We start from the raw sequence: 14,731 nt of genomic DNA, 5'->3' as shown, positions 1-14,731 counted from the left end.
GTAAACGCTGGCTTCCGAGTCGTTATTTGGCTTGTTACTCCCTCTTTGGTACCGCCTTGTTTTCATGTGTAACCTTCCATGGCGACTGGCCCTTTTACTTCTGTTTCGACTTATGAATTCTGCAAACACTATTTTCTTTAATGAGTTTCTCCTACTACAGGCACGACGTGCTTTCCTCGCCATACCGGCTTTCACTTTCAAGCAGCCCCGGACAATCATGGCCTCTTCTTTGATGTGAAATAGGTCTTGCATTTACAAACGTTTGAGCTATTGCCATTGTAAATGACAATAGCTTAAACTATCGTAAAACCAAAGTTCTATTGCATTGCAAATGCTTGTTAATTGTTACTTTTTGCATCTGTTTAAGGAAGATTAGGACCCCTTTCTATGTTACTTCCAGGAAGTAATTATATGTTTCGTTGAGAATTTGGGTGGGAAACATTAAAAGAATCCTATGACAGTTAAACTGAAAATGTTGCTATTCTGATAAAATGTATTAATTTGTGCAACAATTTATCGTTTAAGCATGAATAATACCTACAGTTGAAAATTACATGCAGTGCTTTCTATAATGCTGAGTCTTTTTCTTTGTATTTATTGTTTTAGGTGGTAAAGTCTCAAGACCTAAGGATAGCTCTAGCCATGATGCTCCTACCTGCTGCCTAATTGCTTGAAAGGCTAGCTCGAGCCGTGATGCTCCTACCTGCTGTCTGATTGGTTGAAAGGATAGCTCTAGCCGTGATGCTCCTACCTGCTGCCTGATTTGTTGACCTCTGCGTTAGGCAAGGGAGACGCAGGACCTTCTGATTTACGGTCCTCTGCTCTTCAGTTATCTATGAGAGCATGGCTTGCAAATGGTATGAACTCACAAAAAGGACTTTATCTGGATGCTTCTAGGATCCTCCCTCTATCGTGCAGAGTGAGGAAGTTACGAACTAGCCCCCTGGACTTTAAGCAGATGCGTGAATGAAACAAGATGGCAAGTGCAAACGGGCCAGATCTGCAACTCCAGCAGTTGTCTCTTACCACTCAGACACTTCCCTTGAGGGAATCGGCATTTTCCTACAAGGTATGAGCTTTTTGTGATCTGACTGTCAGTTTCTAAATATAACACATTTTATTCTGCACCAACAGCGAAGCAGGGTGTCATCTGTTGTACGTTCTTGTAAATGCAGGTGGAGGAACAACTTTGATACCAACCATTCCTCTGTTTTTCACATGACCCCATTATTGCCGCACCTGTCTCCCTCTCTCTCTCTCTTTTCTTGAATTAATAAATCTTTCTTTCCCCTGTCAGCAACCTTTTCGTCTTCTCATGCTTCTTTTTTATTACCCTTGCAGCTCAAAACCTGCTCGAGCTTTTCTTCCCTGAAGTCTAACCTGCCATGACTCCTGCAGAGATTGTTGTTTGTGTTACCAATGATTTATGTTCACTAGCTTATATTGGTTTTGAGGTGGACTCTTTGTCAGTGATAACCATTAGACTCTATTGTTTTTCTGGTGTACAGTGCACGAACACCTCCCTGATCGAGTTGTCCTTTATAACAAGCATTGGCAAAGGCAATAATTTTGCCTTTGAAAAACGGTAGCCAGCCATTTAGATTTGCCATTGTTTGTTGCCAATTCTAATTATAGTTGGCTAAAGGAAAAGAATAGGAAAATACTTGTTGCAGATAAAAAATCATCAGAATCCAGCAGAGCGATGATGTATGCTCTCACATGCATCATGATGTGGCTGAGGTAAGTAAATAAAAAAAGTATGGCTTTTAATTTTTTTAATAATTAATACTTAAATAAAAGTTATTGTAATTTATAATGGCAATAGCTTGAACTTTTGTAAATAACTTTTGTGAAGGTTATGTTCAGTGTATGAAAATGCAAGTGTGACAAATCAAAGAACAGAAGTGAAATATTAAAATATTTTTTTGACATATGTAATAAAGCTTGAAACATTGAGAGAACATATTTGAACCAGTTGTTGTTGAATGGTTGCACAGATTGATAATGTGGTGGCGCTGAGTGATGTTGTGGTGGCGACGAGTGATGCTGTGGCGTTCAGTGATGCCGTGGTAGTGCATAGTGATGTGGTGCCCCTGAGTGATGCTGTGGTGATGCGATAGATAGATAGAGGGAGGGCGATAGATAAATAGATAGAGTGAGGGCGATAGATAGATAGACAGATAGAGTTAGGGTGATAGAGTGAGGGCGATATATATATAGATAGATAGAGTGAGGGCGATAGATAGAGTGAGGGCGATAGATAGAGTGAGGGCGATAGATAGAGTGAGGGCGATAGATAGAGTGAGGGCGATAGATAGATAGAGTGAAGGCGATAGATAGAGTGAGGGCGATAGATAGCAGTTTCACATATTGCCACAGTGTAGTTTTCGGTCTTCTTTTTTTTTCTTCTTAATTTGGAACGAACCATCTTTATACAGACAAAAAAATACTCCTACATAACCAGCTGGTCAGGTAGCATTAATCAGAGAGTTCAGGGGTTAATCTATTTAATGCGTGCTCGTTGTTTGTTCATTTTATAGCATGAGATGAGCTCCCAAGGGTCTGTCAACTCGCATCTAAATGCAAACGTGATCACTAAAAGACAACAGTAGCACAAAGTTACAAAGAAGAAACGCTTTAAAAAGAAATTGCCATGGCTGCCACCAGAGTAGAGTAAAAGATGCATCAACGGCAAAATTAAAAACACAAGTGTGTGAGGAGGTTACTTTTAAGATGTCAAGGTCCTCCTGAAAAGAAAATGTAAATACTTACACAGCCCATCTCTATTGTAATGTATGGAAAATAGCACTTTCCATTCAGATTATATTAGTTAACCGGTAAGGCAAACTGCAGTAAATAGTTATTTTTTTTCTTTGTATGTTACGGTACAATTTTGCCATTATAATTGTAGAATGTGTTCGCTTTTGAAGTGTACATGAAAAATAAAATAAATGACGAGGTTGTACAAAGCACACACAAACTAAAAACACTTTCTACCCCTATATTACAAAGAAAAACTAAATCCACACAGCCAGCATACGTTTTATATACAAAGATGACTTCATATGTTTGAATCACGCGATGGCTATAGCAAGACCTAAAAAGGTTTCACCTATGTGAGATTTTAGCTTTGTTATTTTTATTTTTTTTAAAGCCACAATCCACAGCATTCGGGATTCTGTGCGTCGTGGCTGAAGTCTTAAAAAAAACTAAAACTTCGGGACAAGGAACAATAATAAATGGTTGGGAGGAGTTCATTGAGAACCCGAGTATGACTGTGTGTGTGAGAGATGAGGAGAATGAAACGGAGGTAGGAAATGAACGTGACAAAAAGAGATAGAGAACTAAAGAAACGATGGAATGAGAGAAAGGGGACAGAAAGAACAAGACATTACATCTCAAAGCGTTTACAGAGCCCTGCCATTATAGTCATACCAGTACATCCGCACTGTTCTGTCACCAGGTGTTACGGGTTTGGACAGTTTTCCTGGCATTGTGACCGATTTCTTTAAATGAACTACATGTCCCAGTTTTCAAAGATGGCAGCAAACACATGCTCAGTATAGACAAAGCAAAAAAAGTTAAAGAACAAGTCCCCCAAAAAAAAACCAGATGGCCTGGCCACCCTCATTATGACAGTGGGAATATTGGAAATGCGAGTAGTCGTAGGGGATAAAAAGTGAGACAGAGACGGGTGGGAGAAAATACTGTGGGAGAGAAAGGCATCAAAAGCAGACCTTGCAAAGAATTTTACAACGTTGCCTAACCAAGTTGAAGATCCGAGCTGCTGTAATCTACTATATAAAAAAAAAACAAAGTCCATTTGTGTTTTTAGGTCGAGTTATTTATAACTCGGAACCTATTACTACTGAACGAAAATCTCTGAAACCAGCCGGATTTCGAGCAATACATGTTGTGCACTCAACCATGAAGCTTCCCCAGGCGCGCGCTTGGCCTCGCAAAGGCTTGAAAGCTTGAAGGCGATCTGCTTCCCTGCCCCCCTGGTGTTTATGGATTTTCTTGCTCGCTAATGCGTTTTTCCCCCTCCCATCCTTCCTTTGATGTCTGCCGCGCGTGGCCTCTGCCTGTCGCCTCTCTGTCCTTCACAGCCCCTCTCTGTCATGGAATCTCAAATTTGGGGACTACATCTTCAAAACAAGCTGGTTCATGTTGACACTTGCAATTAGAATCCTTTCTTTCTTTCCTTTCATCCTTTCTTTCATTCTTTTCTTTCCTTCCTTCCTTTCCATCCTTTCTTGCCTTCCTTTTCTTTCTTCCATTCCTTCCTTCCTTACCTCCCTCCCTTTCATTCCTTTCTTTCTTTCCTTCCTCCTTTCTTCCTTCTTTCTTTCGTTCTTTCTCTTTCTTCCCTTCCCTTCCACATTATCACTCATCACCACTACAGCACCACTCAGCACCACCACAGCATCACTCAGCGCCACTCCAGCATCACTCAGCGCCACTCCAGCATCACTCAGCACCACCACATCATCACTCAGCGCTACCCCAGCATCATTCAGCGCTACCCCAGCATCACTCAGCACCACCACAGCACTACTCAGCACTACCACAGCATCACCCCAGCATCACTCAGCGCTACCACAGCACCACTACAGCACCACTCGGCACCACAACAGCCTCACTCAGCACCACTCAGCACCACCACAGCATCACTCAGCGCCACCCCAGCATCACTCAGCACCACTCAGCGCCACCCCAGCATCACTCAGCACCACCACAGTACCACCACAGCACCACTCAGCATCACCACATCATCACTCAGCGCTACCCCAGCATCACTCAACACCACCACATAACCACTCAGCACCACCACAGCATCACTCAGCACCACCACAGCACCACTCAGCACCACCACAGCACCACTCGGCACCACCACAGCACCACTCGGCACCACCACAGCACCACTCGGCACCACCACAGCACCACTCGGCACCACCACAGCACCACTCGGCACCACCACAGCACCACTCGGCACCACCACAGCATCACTCGGCACCACCACAGCATCACTCGGCACCACCACAGCATCGCCCGGCACCACCACAGCATCACTCGGCACCACCACAGCATCACTCGGCACCACCACAGCATCACTCGGCACCACCACAGCATCACTCGGCACCACCACAGCATCACTCGGCACCACCACAGCATCACTCGGCACCACCACAGCATCACTCGGCACCACCACAGCATCACTCGGCACCACCACAGCATCACTCAGCGCCACCCCAGCATCACTCAGAACCACCCCAGCATTACTCGGCACCAACACATTACCACTCGGCAGCACCACTCAGCACCACCACAGCATCACCCCAGCATCACTCAGCACAACCACAGCATCACTCAGCGTCACCCCAGCATCCCTCAGCACCACCCCAGCATCACTCACCACCGCCACAGCATCACCACAGCCCGCCACAGCATCACCACAGCCCGCCACAGCATCACTCAGCCCCGCCACAGCATCACTCAGCCCCGCCACAGCATCACTCAGCCCTGCCACAGCATCACTCAGCCCCGCCACAGCATCACTCAGCCCCGCCACAGCATCACTCAGCCCCGCCACAGCATCACTCAGCCCCGCCACAGCATCACTCAGCCCCGCCACAGCATCACTCAGCCCCGCCACTGCACCACTCAGCCCCGCCACAGCATCACTCAGCACCGCCACAGCATCACTCAGAACCACTCCAGCATCACTCGGCACCACCACAGCACCACTCGGCACCACCACAGCACCACTCAGCACCCCCACAGCACCACTCAGCACCCCCACAGCATCACTCAGCACCCCCACAGCATCACTCAGCGCCACCACAGCATCACTCAGAGCCATCCCAGCATCACTCAGAGCCATCCCAGCATCACTCAGCACCACCACACCACCACCACAGCACCACTCCGCACCACCCCTTCACTTTTTTTCTTACTACCCGCCCACCCCTTCTCTTTTCTTATTCTCCACCCGCCCACCCCTTCTTTTTTCTTATTCTCCGCCCGCCCACCCCTTCTCTTATTTCTTATTCTCCGCCCGCCCACCCCTTCTCTTATTTCTTATTCTCCGCCCGCCCACCCCTTCTCTTATTTCTTATTCTCCGCCCGCCCACCCCTTCTCTTATTTCTTATTCTCCGCCCGCCCACCCCTTCTCTTATTTCTTATTTCTTATTCTCCGCCCGCCCACCCCTTCTCTTATTTCTTATTCTCCGCCCGCCCACCCCTTCTCTTTTTTAGGTCTCGCCTCTGCAGCGCATGCGCGTTCCAAAGGCAAAAAGCTCTTTTGGGACCACTTTGGCTTTTCAGCCAAGCACGTGCACACGTTTCATTGACTTCAATGGCAACGCGTGTACGACAGGAGATTCACTTGCGGGAGCGCGAGCCACCAAATGGCAGCAATTATCGCTCCCGCAAGTTAATCTCGCAGCCCCCCTCCTCCGCCCAGCTGCTGCTGCGTGCGCCTCCCCCTGCTCTGGCAGCCTGCCGCGCTTGTTTTGTCTCGCTTCAAGTAATGGTGACTAGATCTAGGGGCCCGTGCGAATGGTGCCATAAAGCGATGACACAAGGGGTGGGCGTGACTTGGTGAGCTGGTGGGGCGGGCGCACAGTCTCATCGAGTCCCTCTGACAACACGGCTGATAGAGCTAGCTTTGGTTGTTGCTGCTGTGAGCAACTTACATTTCAAAAGGCCACTATTTATTGTTTGTAGGGATGTGGAGGTTAAGTGATTTGCCCAGAATCTCAGGATGTTTAGTCAACGCCAAGACTCAAACGTTGCTCCCTTGGTCAGAAGTCAGCAGCTCTGGCAGGAATAAAGATGGTGGTGAGCCCAAAGCACATGAAACCTCGGCCCATCATTGGTCCAGGTTTCAGTAGGACCTCGAGCAGCAGAGCCAGGATTCATGCTGGAGCCTGGCTCGACCTTTTCAGTGGCTCGCCTACCTCATAAAAATGCGCTCCTCTCTGCCTGAATGTTTGAGCCTGATGCTGAGCGCTTCGAACAAGCTGGCCGTGTTTGGGGTGCGCAGGACCAAGGTCAGGGGCCCGGTTCAATGCCGGTGTTTACCATTTACCTGCATAGGTATGCCCCAGCTGGGGGTGGGGGGGGGGGGGGAGAGTACGAGACATAAAATGAGTGGGAACAATCTGGGCACTGTTATCCGAATGAGTACAAAGCCTGTTTATTCTACTGTCCAGGTCCAAACGAGCCTGCAAGCATGCTGGTGCCTGTCACTCTTTATTTAGAACAGATCGTGCTAAACTACAAGTCCCAGCATGCTCTAGTTTTGTTACTATTTCCGGCTCTCTCGCCTGTGACGTGGGGAGGTTGGTAGCTGTGCATTCTCCCCCTGATTCATTCAAGCTCTCATTTTGGGGCCGTGGAAGATGGGGATTGGTGAGGTGAAACAGATGCAAGAGAGAGTGTAAAGACGGTGCTGGAGAGGGAAGGGATGATGTGGAAAAGTTGCAAATATGGAATTTGAAAAAGATATAAAGTGTGCAAAATGTCTGTTTATAACTTCTCTTCCACGCACCATTCTTATGCTTAATTCAGATTCTGCTTAAAAAGAGTAAATTGATGCATTTATCAGACCCGGCCTTTAGCATATGTGAGGGCTGCCCCCGCCCAGGGAGCCGACCTCCAAAGTATATTATACATTTATTTTACAGCCGTAGGCCCCATGTCTGCTTTTCGTTTGGCTTTCTTTTCGTGATCCTCCTTTATTTTTCCCCCTCGCCTTCCTCAAACATTTTCAATACATAAAGAGAAAGTGGTGTCATATCTGTTTTTTCCCAGGGTGCTTTCCGCGGAAAGACCAGGTCTGTGGATGCATTCATTCAATCATTCAGACTTGTCAGAGACTTGAGGTGCGGGTAGTTAGTGGTTTTCACCCTGGGCTGTTGATATGTGACCAGGTTCCTTGTGTACCCTGTTTGTTTTGATGATGTGTTATCCAGCGCCTTGCAACAGTGACTGCGCCCACAGCCGATTTCTTTTGTGGTGGTTAATCTTGCCGTGGGTGAATGGTTGTATTTACACCTTCCCTAGAAACGGCAACCCTCGTACTTTGAACTTACACCACGTAGTTAGTTCTGAGACTTCAGCGCTTTCATTGGGGAGAGGGGGTTGCACAAGCTAATTGCGGCTGGAATTGTTTGAAAACTCCCTTCCTGCTTCCTGTTTTCTCACCAGGATGTTTCCCTTTCACCCTCTGATTGACTGGCACTAATCGCCAACACCACAAACTAGCTGTTGCTCTGGTCCCAGTGGTAATTCCTCATTCTTAGTCCTTTAAGTAGTGCTGCATCTGCTTCGCTGGTCCATTAGGTAATTCCTCATTCTTACTCCTCTAGGTAGTGCTGCAGCTGCTTCTCTGATCCCGTCGGTAATTCCTCATTCTAAGTCCTCAGGACAGTGCTACAGCTGTGTCTCTGGTCATTGTCGTAATTTCTCATTCTTAGTCCTTAAAACAGTTCTCCAGCTGCTTCTCTGGTACTATCGGCAACTCCTCATTCTAAGTCCTGTACACAGTGCTGCAGCTGCTTCTCTGGTTACAGTGGTAATTCCTCATTCTCTAGTCCTCTAGACAGTGCTGCTGCTTTTCTGGTCCCAGTAGTAATTTCTCCTTTTTAGTCCTCTATACAGTGCTGCAGCTGCTTCTTTGGTCCTAGTGGTAATTCCTCATTCTTACTCCTCTAGGTAGTGCTGCAGCTGCTTCTCTGATCCCGTCTGTAATTCCGCATTCTAAGTCCTCAGGACAGTGCTACAGCTGCGTCTCTGGTCACGGTCATAATTTCTCATTCTTAGTCCTTTAGACTGCTCTAGCTGCTTCTCTGGTCCTATCGGTAACTCCTCATTCCAAGTCCTTAACACTGTGCTGCAGCTGCTTCTCTGGTTACAGTGGTAATTACTCATTCTTAGTCCTCTAGACAGTGCTGCAGCTGCTTCTCTGGTCTTAGTGGTAATTCCTCATTCTTACTCCTCTAGATAGTGCTGCAGCTGCCTCTCCGATCCCGTCGGTAATTCCTCATTCTAAGTCCTCAGGACAGTGCTACAGCTGCGTCTCTGGTCACAGTCGTAATTTCGAATTCTTAGTCCTCTAGGCAGTGCTGGTAGCTGCTTCTCTGGACACCATCAGTAATTCCTCAATTCTAAGCCCGCTAGACAGTGCGGCAGCTGTGTCTCAGTTCCCAGTTGTAATTCTCCATTCTTAGTCTTCTAGACAGTGCTGCAGCTAGGTCTCTGTTCATAAATCAACTTTTCTCCAAACCGAAACATATAAATAACACATTGTAATTTACAATGCCAATAGCTCCAACTCTCACAAATGCGAGACCTGTTGCATTGCAAATGCTTGTTCTTATTCCCCGCCAGCCACCCCTTCTCTTTTGCTTATTCTTCTCCCACCTACCCCTTCTCTTTTGCTTCTTCCTCTCCCACCCTCACTCATCTGTTTTGATTGTTCCCTTAACATTTTGGTTGTTCCCCTGTGTTTGCTTGTTCCCTAAAGGTTTGCTTGTTCCTCTCAAACCGACCCTCCTCTGTTTGCTTGTTCCCCTAAAGGTTTGCTTTTTCTCCTGCCACCCACCCTCCTCCATTTGCTTGTTCCCCTCCTACCCACTCCTTCCGTTTGCTTCTTCCCCTCCCACCCACCCCTCCGTTTGCTTGTTCCCCTCCCACCCACCCCTCCGTTTGCTTGTTCCCCTCCCACCCACCCCCTCCGTTTGCTTGTTCCCCTCCCACCCACCCCCTGCGTTTGCTTGTTCCCCTCCCACCCACCCCCTCCGTTTGCTTGTTCCCCTCCCACCCACCCCCTCCGTTTGCTTGTTCCCCTCCCACCCAATCCCCTCCGTTTGCTTGTTCCCCTCCCACCCACCCCCTCCGTTTGCTTGTTCCCCTCCCACCCACCCCCTCCGTTTGCTTGTTCCCCTCCCACCCACCCCTCCGTTTGCTTGTTCCCCTCCCACCCACCCCCTCCGTTTGCTTGTTCCCCTCCCACCCACCCTCCTCTTTTGCTTGTTCCCCTCCCACCCACCCTCCTCTTTTGCCTGTTCCCCTCCCACCCACCCTCCTCTTTTGCCTGTTCCCCTCCCACCGACCCTCCTCTTTTGCCTGTTCCCCTCCCACCCACCCCCTCCGTTTGCCTGTTCCCCTCCCACCCACCCCCTCCGTTTGCCTGTTCCCCTCCCACCCACCCCCTCCGTTTGCCTGTTCCCCTCCCACCCACCCCCTCCGTTTGCCTGTTCCCCTCCCACCCACCCCTCCGTTTGCCTGTTCCCCTCCCACCCACCCCCTCCGTTTGCCTGTTCCCCTCCCACCCACCCCCTCCGTTTGCCTGTTCCCCTCCCACCCACCCCCTCCGTTTGCCTGTTCCCCTCCCACCCACCCTCCTTCGTTTTGCCTGTTCCCCTCCCACCCACCCTCCTCTGTTTTGCCTGTTCCCCTCCCACCCACCCTCCTCTGTTTTGCCTGTTCCCCTCCCACCCACCCTCCTCTGTTTTGCCTGTTCCCCTCCCACCCACCCTCCTCTGTTTTGCCTGTTCCCCTCCCACCCACCCTCCTCTGTTTTGCCTGTTCCCCTCCCACCCACCCTCCTTTGTTTTGCCTGTTCCCCTCCCACCCACACTCCTCTGTTTTGCCTGTTCCCCTCCTACCCACCCTCCTCTTTTGCCTGTTCCCCTCCCACCCACCCTCCTCTTTTGCCTGTTCCCCTATTTTGCCTGTTCCCCTCCCACCCACCCTCCTCTTTTGCCTGTTCCCCTCCCACCCACCCTCCTCTTTTGCCTGTTCCCCACCCACCCACCCTCCTCTTTTGCCTGTTCATCCCCCTCTTTTGCCTGTTCCCCACCCACCCACCCTCCTCTTTTGCCTGTTCCCCACCCACTTTGCCTGTTCCCCTCCCACCCACCCTCCTCTTTTGCCTGTTCCCCTCCCACCCACCCTCCTCTTTTGCCTGTTCCCCTCCCACCCACCCTCCTCTGTTTTGCCTGTTCCCCTCCCACCCACCCTCCTCTTTTGCCTGTTCCCCTCCCACCCACCCTCCTCTCCCTCCCACCCACCCCCTCTGTTTGCTTGTTCCTCTCCCTCCCACCCACCCCCTCTGTTTGCTTGTTCCTCTCCCTCCCACCCACCCCCTCTGTTTGCTTGTTCCTCTCCCTCCCACCCACCCCCTCTGTTTGCTTGTTCCTCTCCCTCCCACCAACCCCCTCTGTTTGCTTGTTCCTCTCCCTCCCACCCACCCCCTCTGTTTGCATGTTCCCCTCCCACCCACCCCCTCCGTTTGCTTGTTTCCCTCCCACCCACCCCCTCTGTTAGCTTGTTCCCCTCCCTCCCACCCACCCCCTCTGTTTGCTTGTTCCCCTCCCACCCACCCCCTCTGTTTGCTTGTTCCCCACCCACCCCCTCTGTTTGCTTGTTCCCCTCCCTCACACCCCCTCTGTTTGCTTGTTCCCCTCCCTCCTACCCCGTTTGCTTGTTCCCCTCCCTCCCACCCACCCCGTTTGCTTGTTCCCCTCCCTCCCACCCACCTCGTTTGCTTGTTCCCCTCCCTCCCACCCACCCCGTTTGCTTGTTCCCCTCCCTCCCACCCCCTCCGTTTGCTTGTTCCCCTCCCACCCCTTCCGTTTGCTTGTTCCCCTCCTGAAGGACTGGGTTATTCTAAGACCCAGCGGTGCCAGGGGACAACACCTGAAACCTTCGTGGGTAACCTGTTCCGGCGTACAAATGACAGAGACACGGGACACTTCCTTCGGCGTCAAAGATTCGAGGTTTATTACTGCAGGGAACACAGAAGTCACAAGAAGTACAGCGTGTGTAGGTTCGAGGAGACTGCTTCAAATTGCTACTGCAGGTCGCTCCTTTTATACACATTTCTCTCAGAGGTTAACATTGTACACAAAGGTTTACAACTCTGTTCCCATCGTAATCTCCAAGAAGGGTTGCTTTGATGCATTCAGGGCCCGGAACATACGTGCGGAAACATTTGTTGGTTCCCAACTGTAAAACACATCTTCCCACCATTAGTACATTCCAATTGGTAGTAAACAGATCGAAGAAGGAACAGAAAGCAGGTGCAGAGGAAGACAGAAACAGTGGGGAGATCGGAAAGGGTGTAAAAGGGGTGGTATCGGGAAACACGAGCTACAGGCATCAAAGGGACGTCCCTAATGAGATGCACGGCTGAGACAATAGAGCGGCACGGCAAGATGAGCCTCGAGCGGGGCCATCTGCCTTACAGTATCATCCCCCTCATCATAAAGACACTTTCAAAGGAAACGTGTCTTCCGCAAGAGTCTTGGGAATCCCAGGGTCGCGAAGCGGACAGCGTCCGTTCGCTGGCTACTTGAGGGCAAGAAACAAAATGGATGCCGTATCTAAGATGGAACCCGTGGGCTCGGATGTAGAAACCCACGAAACAAACGAACTGTTTAGGCTAGCACAGCGAAAACGCGTACACCCACTAAACTCGTCATTTGCGGTTCATAGATACCAGACTCGACCATATTCGTGCAAGTCGAAAACACCACTTACGATCGTCACAGAACCTCACTCCCACCCACCCCCTCCGTTTGCCTGTTACCCTCCCACCCACCCCCTCCGTTTGCCTGTTCCCCTCCCACCCACCCCCTCCGTTTGCCTGTTCCCCTCCCACCCACCCCCTCCGTTTGCCTGTTCCCCTCCCACCCACCCCCTCCGTTTGCCTGTTCCCCTCCCACCCACCCCCTCCGTTTGCCTGTTCCCCTCCCACCCACCCCCTCCGTTTGCCTGTTCCCCTCCCACCCACCCCCTCCGTTTGCCTGTTCCCCTCCCACCCACCCCCTCCGTTTGCCTGTTCCCCTCCCACCCACCCCCTCCGTTTGCCTGTTCCCCTCCCACCCACCCCCTCCGTTTGCCTGTTCCCCTCCCACCCACCCCCTCCGTTGGCCTGTTCCCCTCCCACCCACCCCCTCCGTTTGCCTGTTCCCCTCCCACCCACCCCCTCCGTTTGCCTGTTCCCCTCCCACCCACCCCCTCCGTTTGCCTGTTCCCCTCCCACCCACCCCCTCCGTTTGCCTGTTCCCCTCCCACCCACCCCCTCCGTTTGCCTGTTCCCCTCCCACCCACCCCCTCCGTTTGCCTGTTCCCCTCCCACCCACCCCCTCCGTTTGCCTGTTCCCCTCCCACCCACCCCCTCCGTTTGCCTGTTCCCCTCCCACCCACCCCCTCCGTTTGCCTGTTCCCCTCCCACCCACCCCCTCCGTTTGCCTGTTTCCCTCCCACCCACCCCCTCCGTTTGCCTGTTTCCCTCCCACCCACCCCCTCCGTTTGCCTGTTTCCCCCCCACCCACCCCCTCCGTTTGCCTGTTTCCCCATCCCACCCACCCTCCTCTGTTTTGCCTGTTCCCCTCCCACCCACCCTCCTCTGTTTTGCCTGTTCCCCTCCCACCCACCCTCCTCTGTTTTGCCTGTTCCCCTCCCACCCACCCTCCTCTGTTTTGCCTGTTCCCCTCCCACCCACCCTCCTCTTTTGCCTGTTCCCCTCCCACCCACCCTCCTCTTTTGCCTGTTCCCCTCCCACCCACCCTCCTCTTTTGCCTGTTCCCCACCCACCCACCCTCCTCTTTTGCCTGTTCCCCACCCACCCACCCTCCTCTTTTGCCTGTTCCCCACCCACCCACCCTCCTCTTTTGCCTGTTCCCCACCCACCCACCCTCCTCTTTTGCCTGTTCCCCACCCACCCACCCTCCTCTTTTGCCTGTTCCCCACCCACCCACCCTCCTCTTTTGCCTGTTCCCCTCCCACCCACCCACCCTCCTCTGTTTTGCCTGTTCCCCTCCCACCCACCCTCCTCTCCCTCCCACCCACCCCCTCTGTTTGCTTGTTCCTCTCCCTCCCACCCACCCCCTCTGTTTGCTTGTTCCTCTCCCTCCCACCCACCCCCTCTGTTTGCTTGTTCCTCTCCCTCCCACCCACCCCCTCTGTTTGCTTGTTCCTCTCCCTCCCACCCACCCCCTCTGTTTGCTTGTTCCTCTCCCTCCCACCCACCCCCTCTGTTTGCTTGTTCCTCTCCCTCCCACCCACCCCCTCTGTTTGCTTGTTCCTCTCCCTCCCACCCACCCCCTCTGTTTGCTTGTTCCTCTCCCTCCCACCCACCCCCTCTGTTTGCTTGTTCCTCTCCCTCCCACCCACCCCCTCTGTTTGCTTGTTCCTCTCCCTCCCACCCACCCCCTCTGTTTGCTTGTTCCCCTCCCTCCCACCCACCCCCTCCGTTTGCTTGTTCCCCTCCCTCCCACCCACCCCCTCCGTTTGCTTGTTCCCCTCCCACCCACCCCCTCCGTTTGCCTGTTCCCCTCCCACCCACCCCCTCCGTTTGCCTGTTCCCCTCCCACCCACCCACCCCCTCCGTTTGCCTGTTCCCCTCCCACCCACCCCCTCCGTTTGCCTGTTCCCCTCCCACCCACCCCCTCCGTTTGCCTGTTCCCCTCCCACCCACCCCCTCCGTTTGCCTGTTCCCCTCCCACCCACCCCCTCCGTTTGCCTGTTCCCCTCCCACCCACCCCCTCCGTTTGCCTGTTCCCCTCCCACCCACCCTCTCCGTTTGCCTGTTCCCCTCCCACCCACCCCCTCCGTTTGCCTGTTCCCCTCCCACCCACCCCCTCCGTTTGCCTGTTCCCCTCCCACCCACCCCCTCCGTTTGCCTGTTCCCCTCCCACCCACCCCCTCCGTTTG

General features: G+C 52.0%; 1 protein-coding gene across 3 annotated transcripts in view; it reads left to right on the top strand.

Annotated features, from left to right (window-relative positions):
* NIPAL3 (NIPA like domain containing 3) overlaps nucleotides 1-14,731 on the top strand; it is a 190,700-nt gene that overhangs the window by 27,668 nt on the left and 148,301 nt on the right. For all 3 annotated transcript variants that reach the window (XR_015308435.1, XM_086956406.1, XM_086956408.1), the window contains exon 2: nucleotides 607-1,069. Coding sequence is in view for 2 of the 3 variants with exons in the window: in XM_086956406.1 (XP_086812532.1) it covers nucleotides 977-1,069 (93 nt within the window). In the remaining variant the exon portion in view is untranslated. The remainder of the gene's footprint in view (nucleotides 1-606; nucleotides 1,070-14,731) is intronic.

This window comes from Lissotriton vulgaris, chromosome 2_1 (assembly GCF_964263255.1).
Source record: "Lissotriton vulgaris chromosome 2_1, aLisVul1.2, whole genome shotgun sequence".
Classification (NCBI taxonomy): Eukaryota; Metazoa; Chordata; class Amphibia; order Caudata; family Salamandridae; genus Lissotriton; species Lissotriton vulgaris.
The sequence above is the reverse complement of the archived record's forward strand: the minus strand, read 5'-3'. Positions and strand labels throughout refer to the sequence as shown.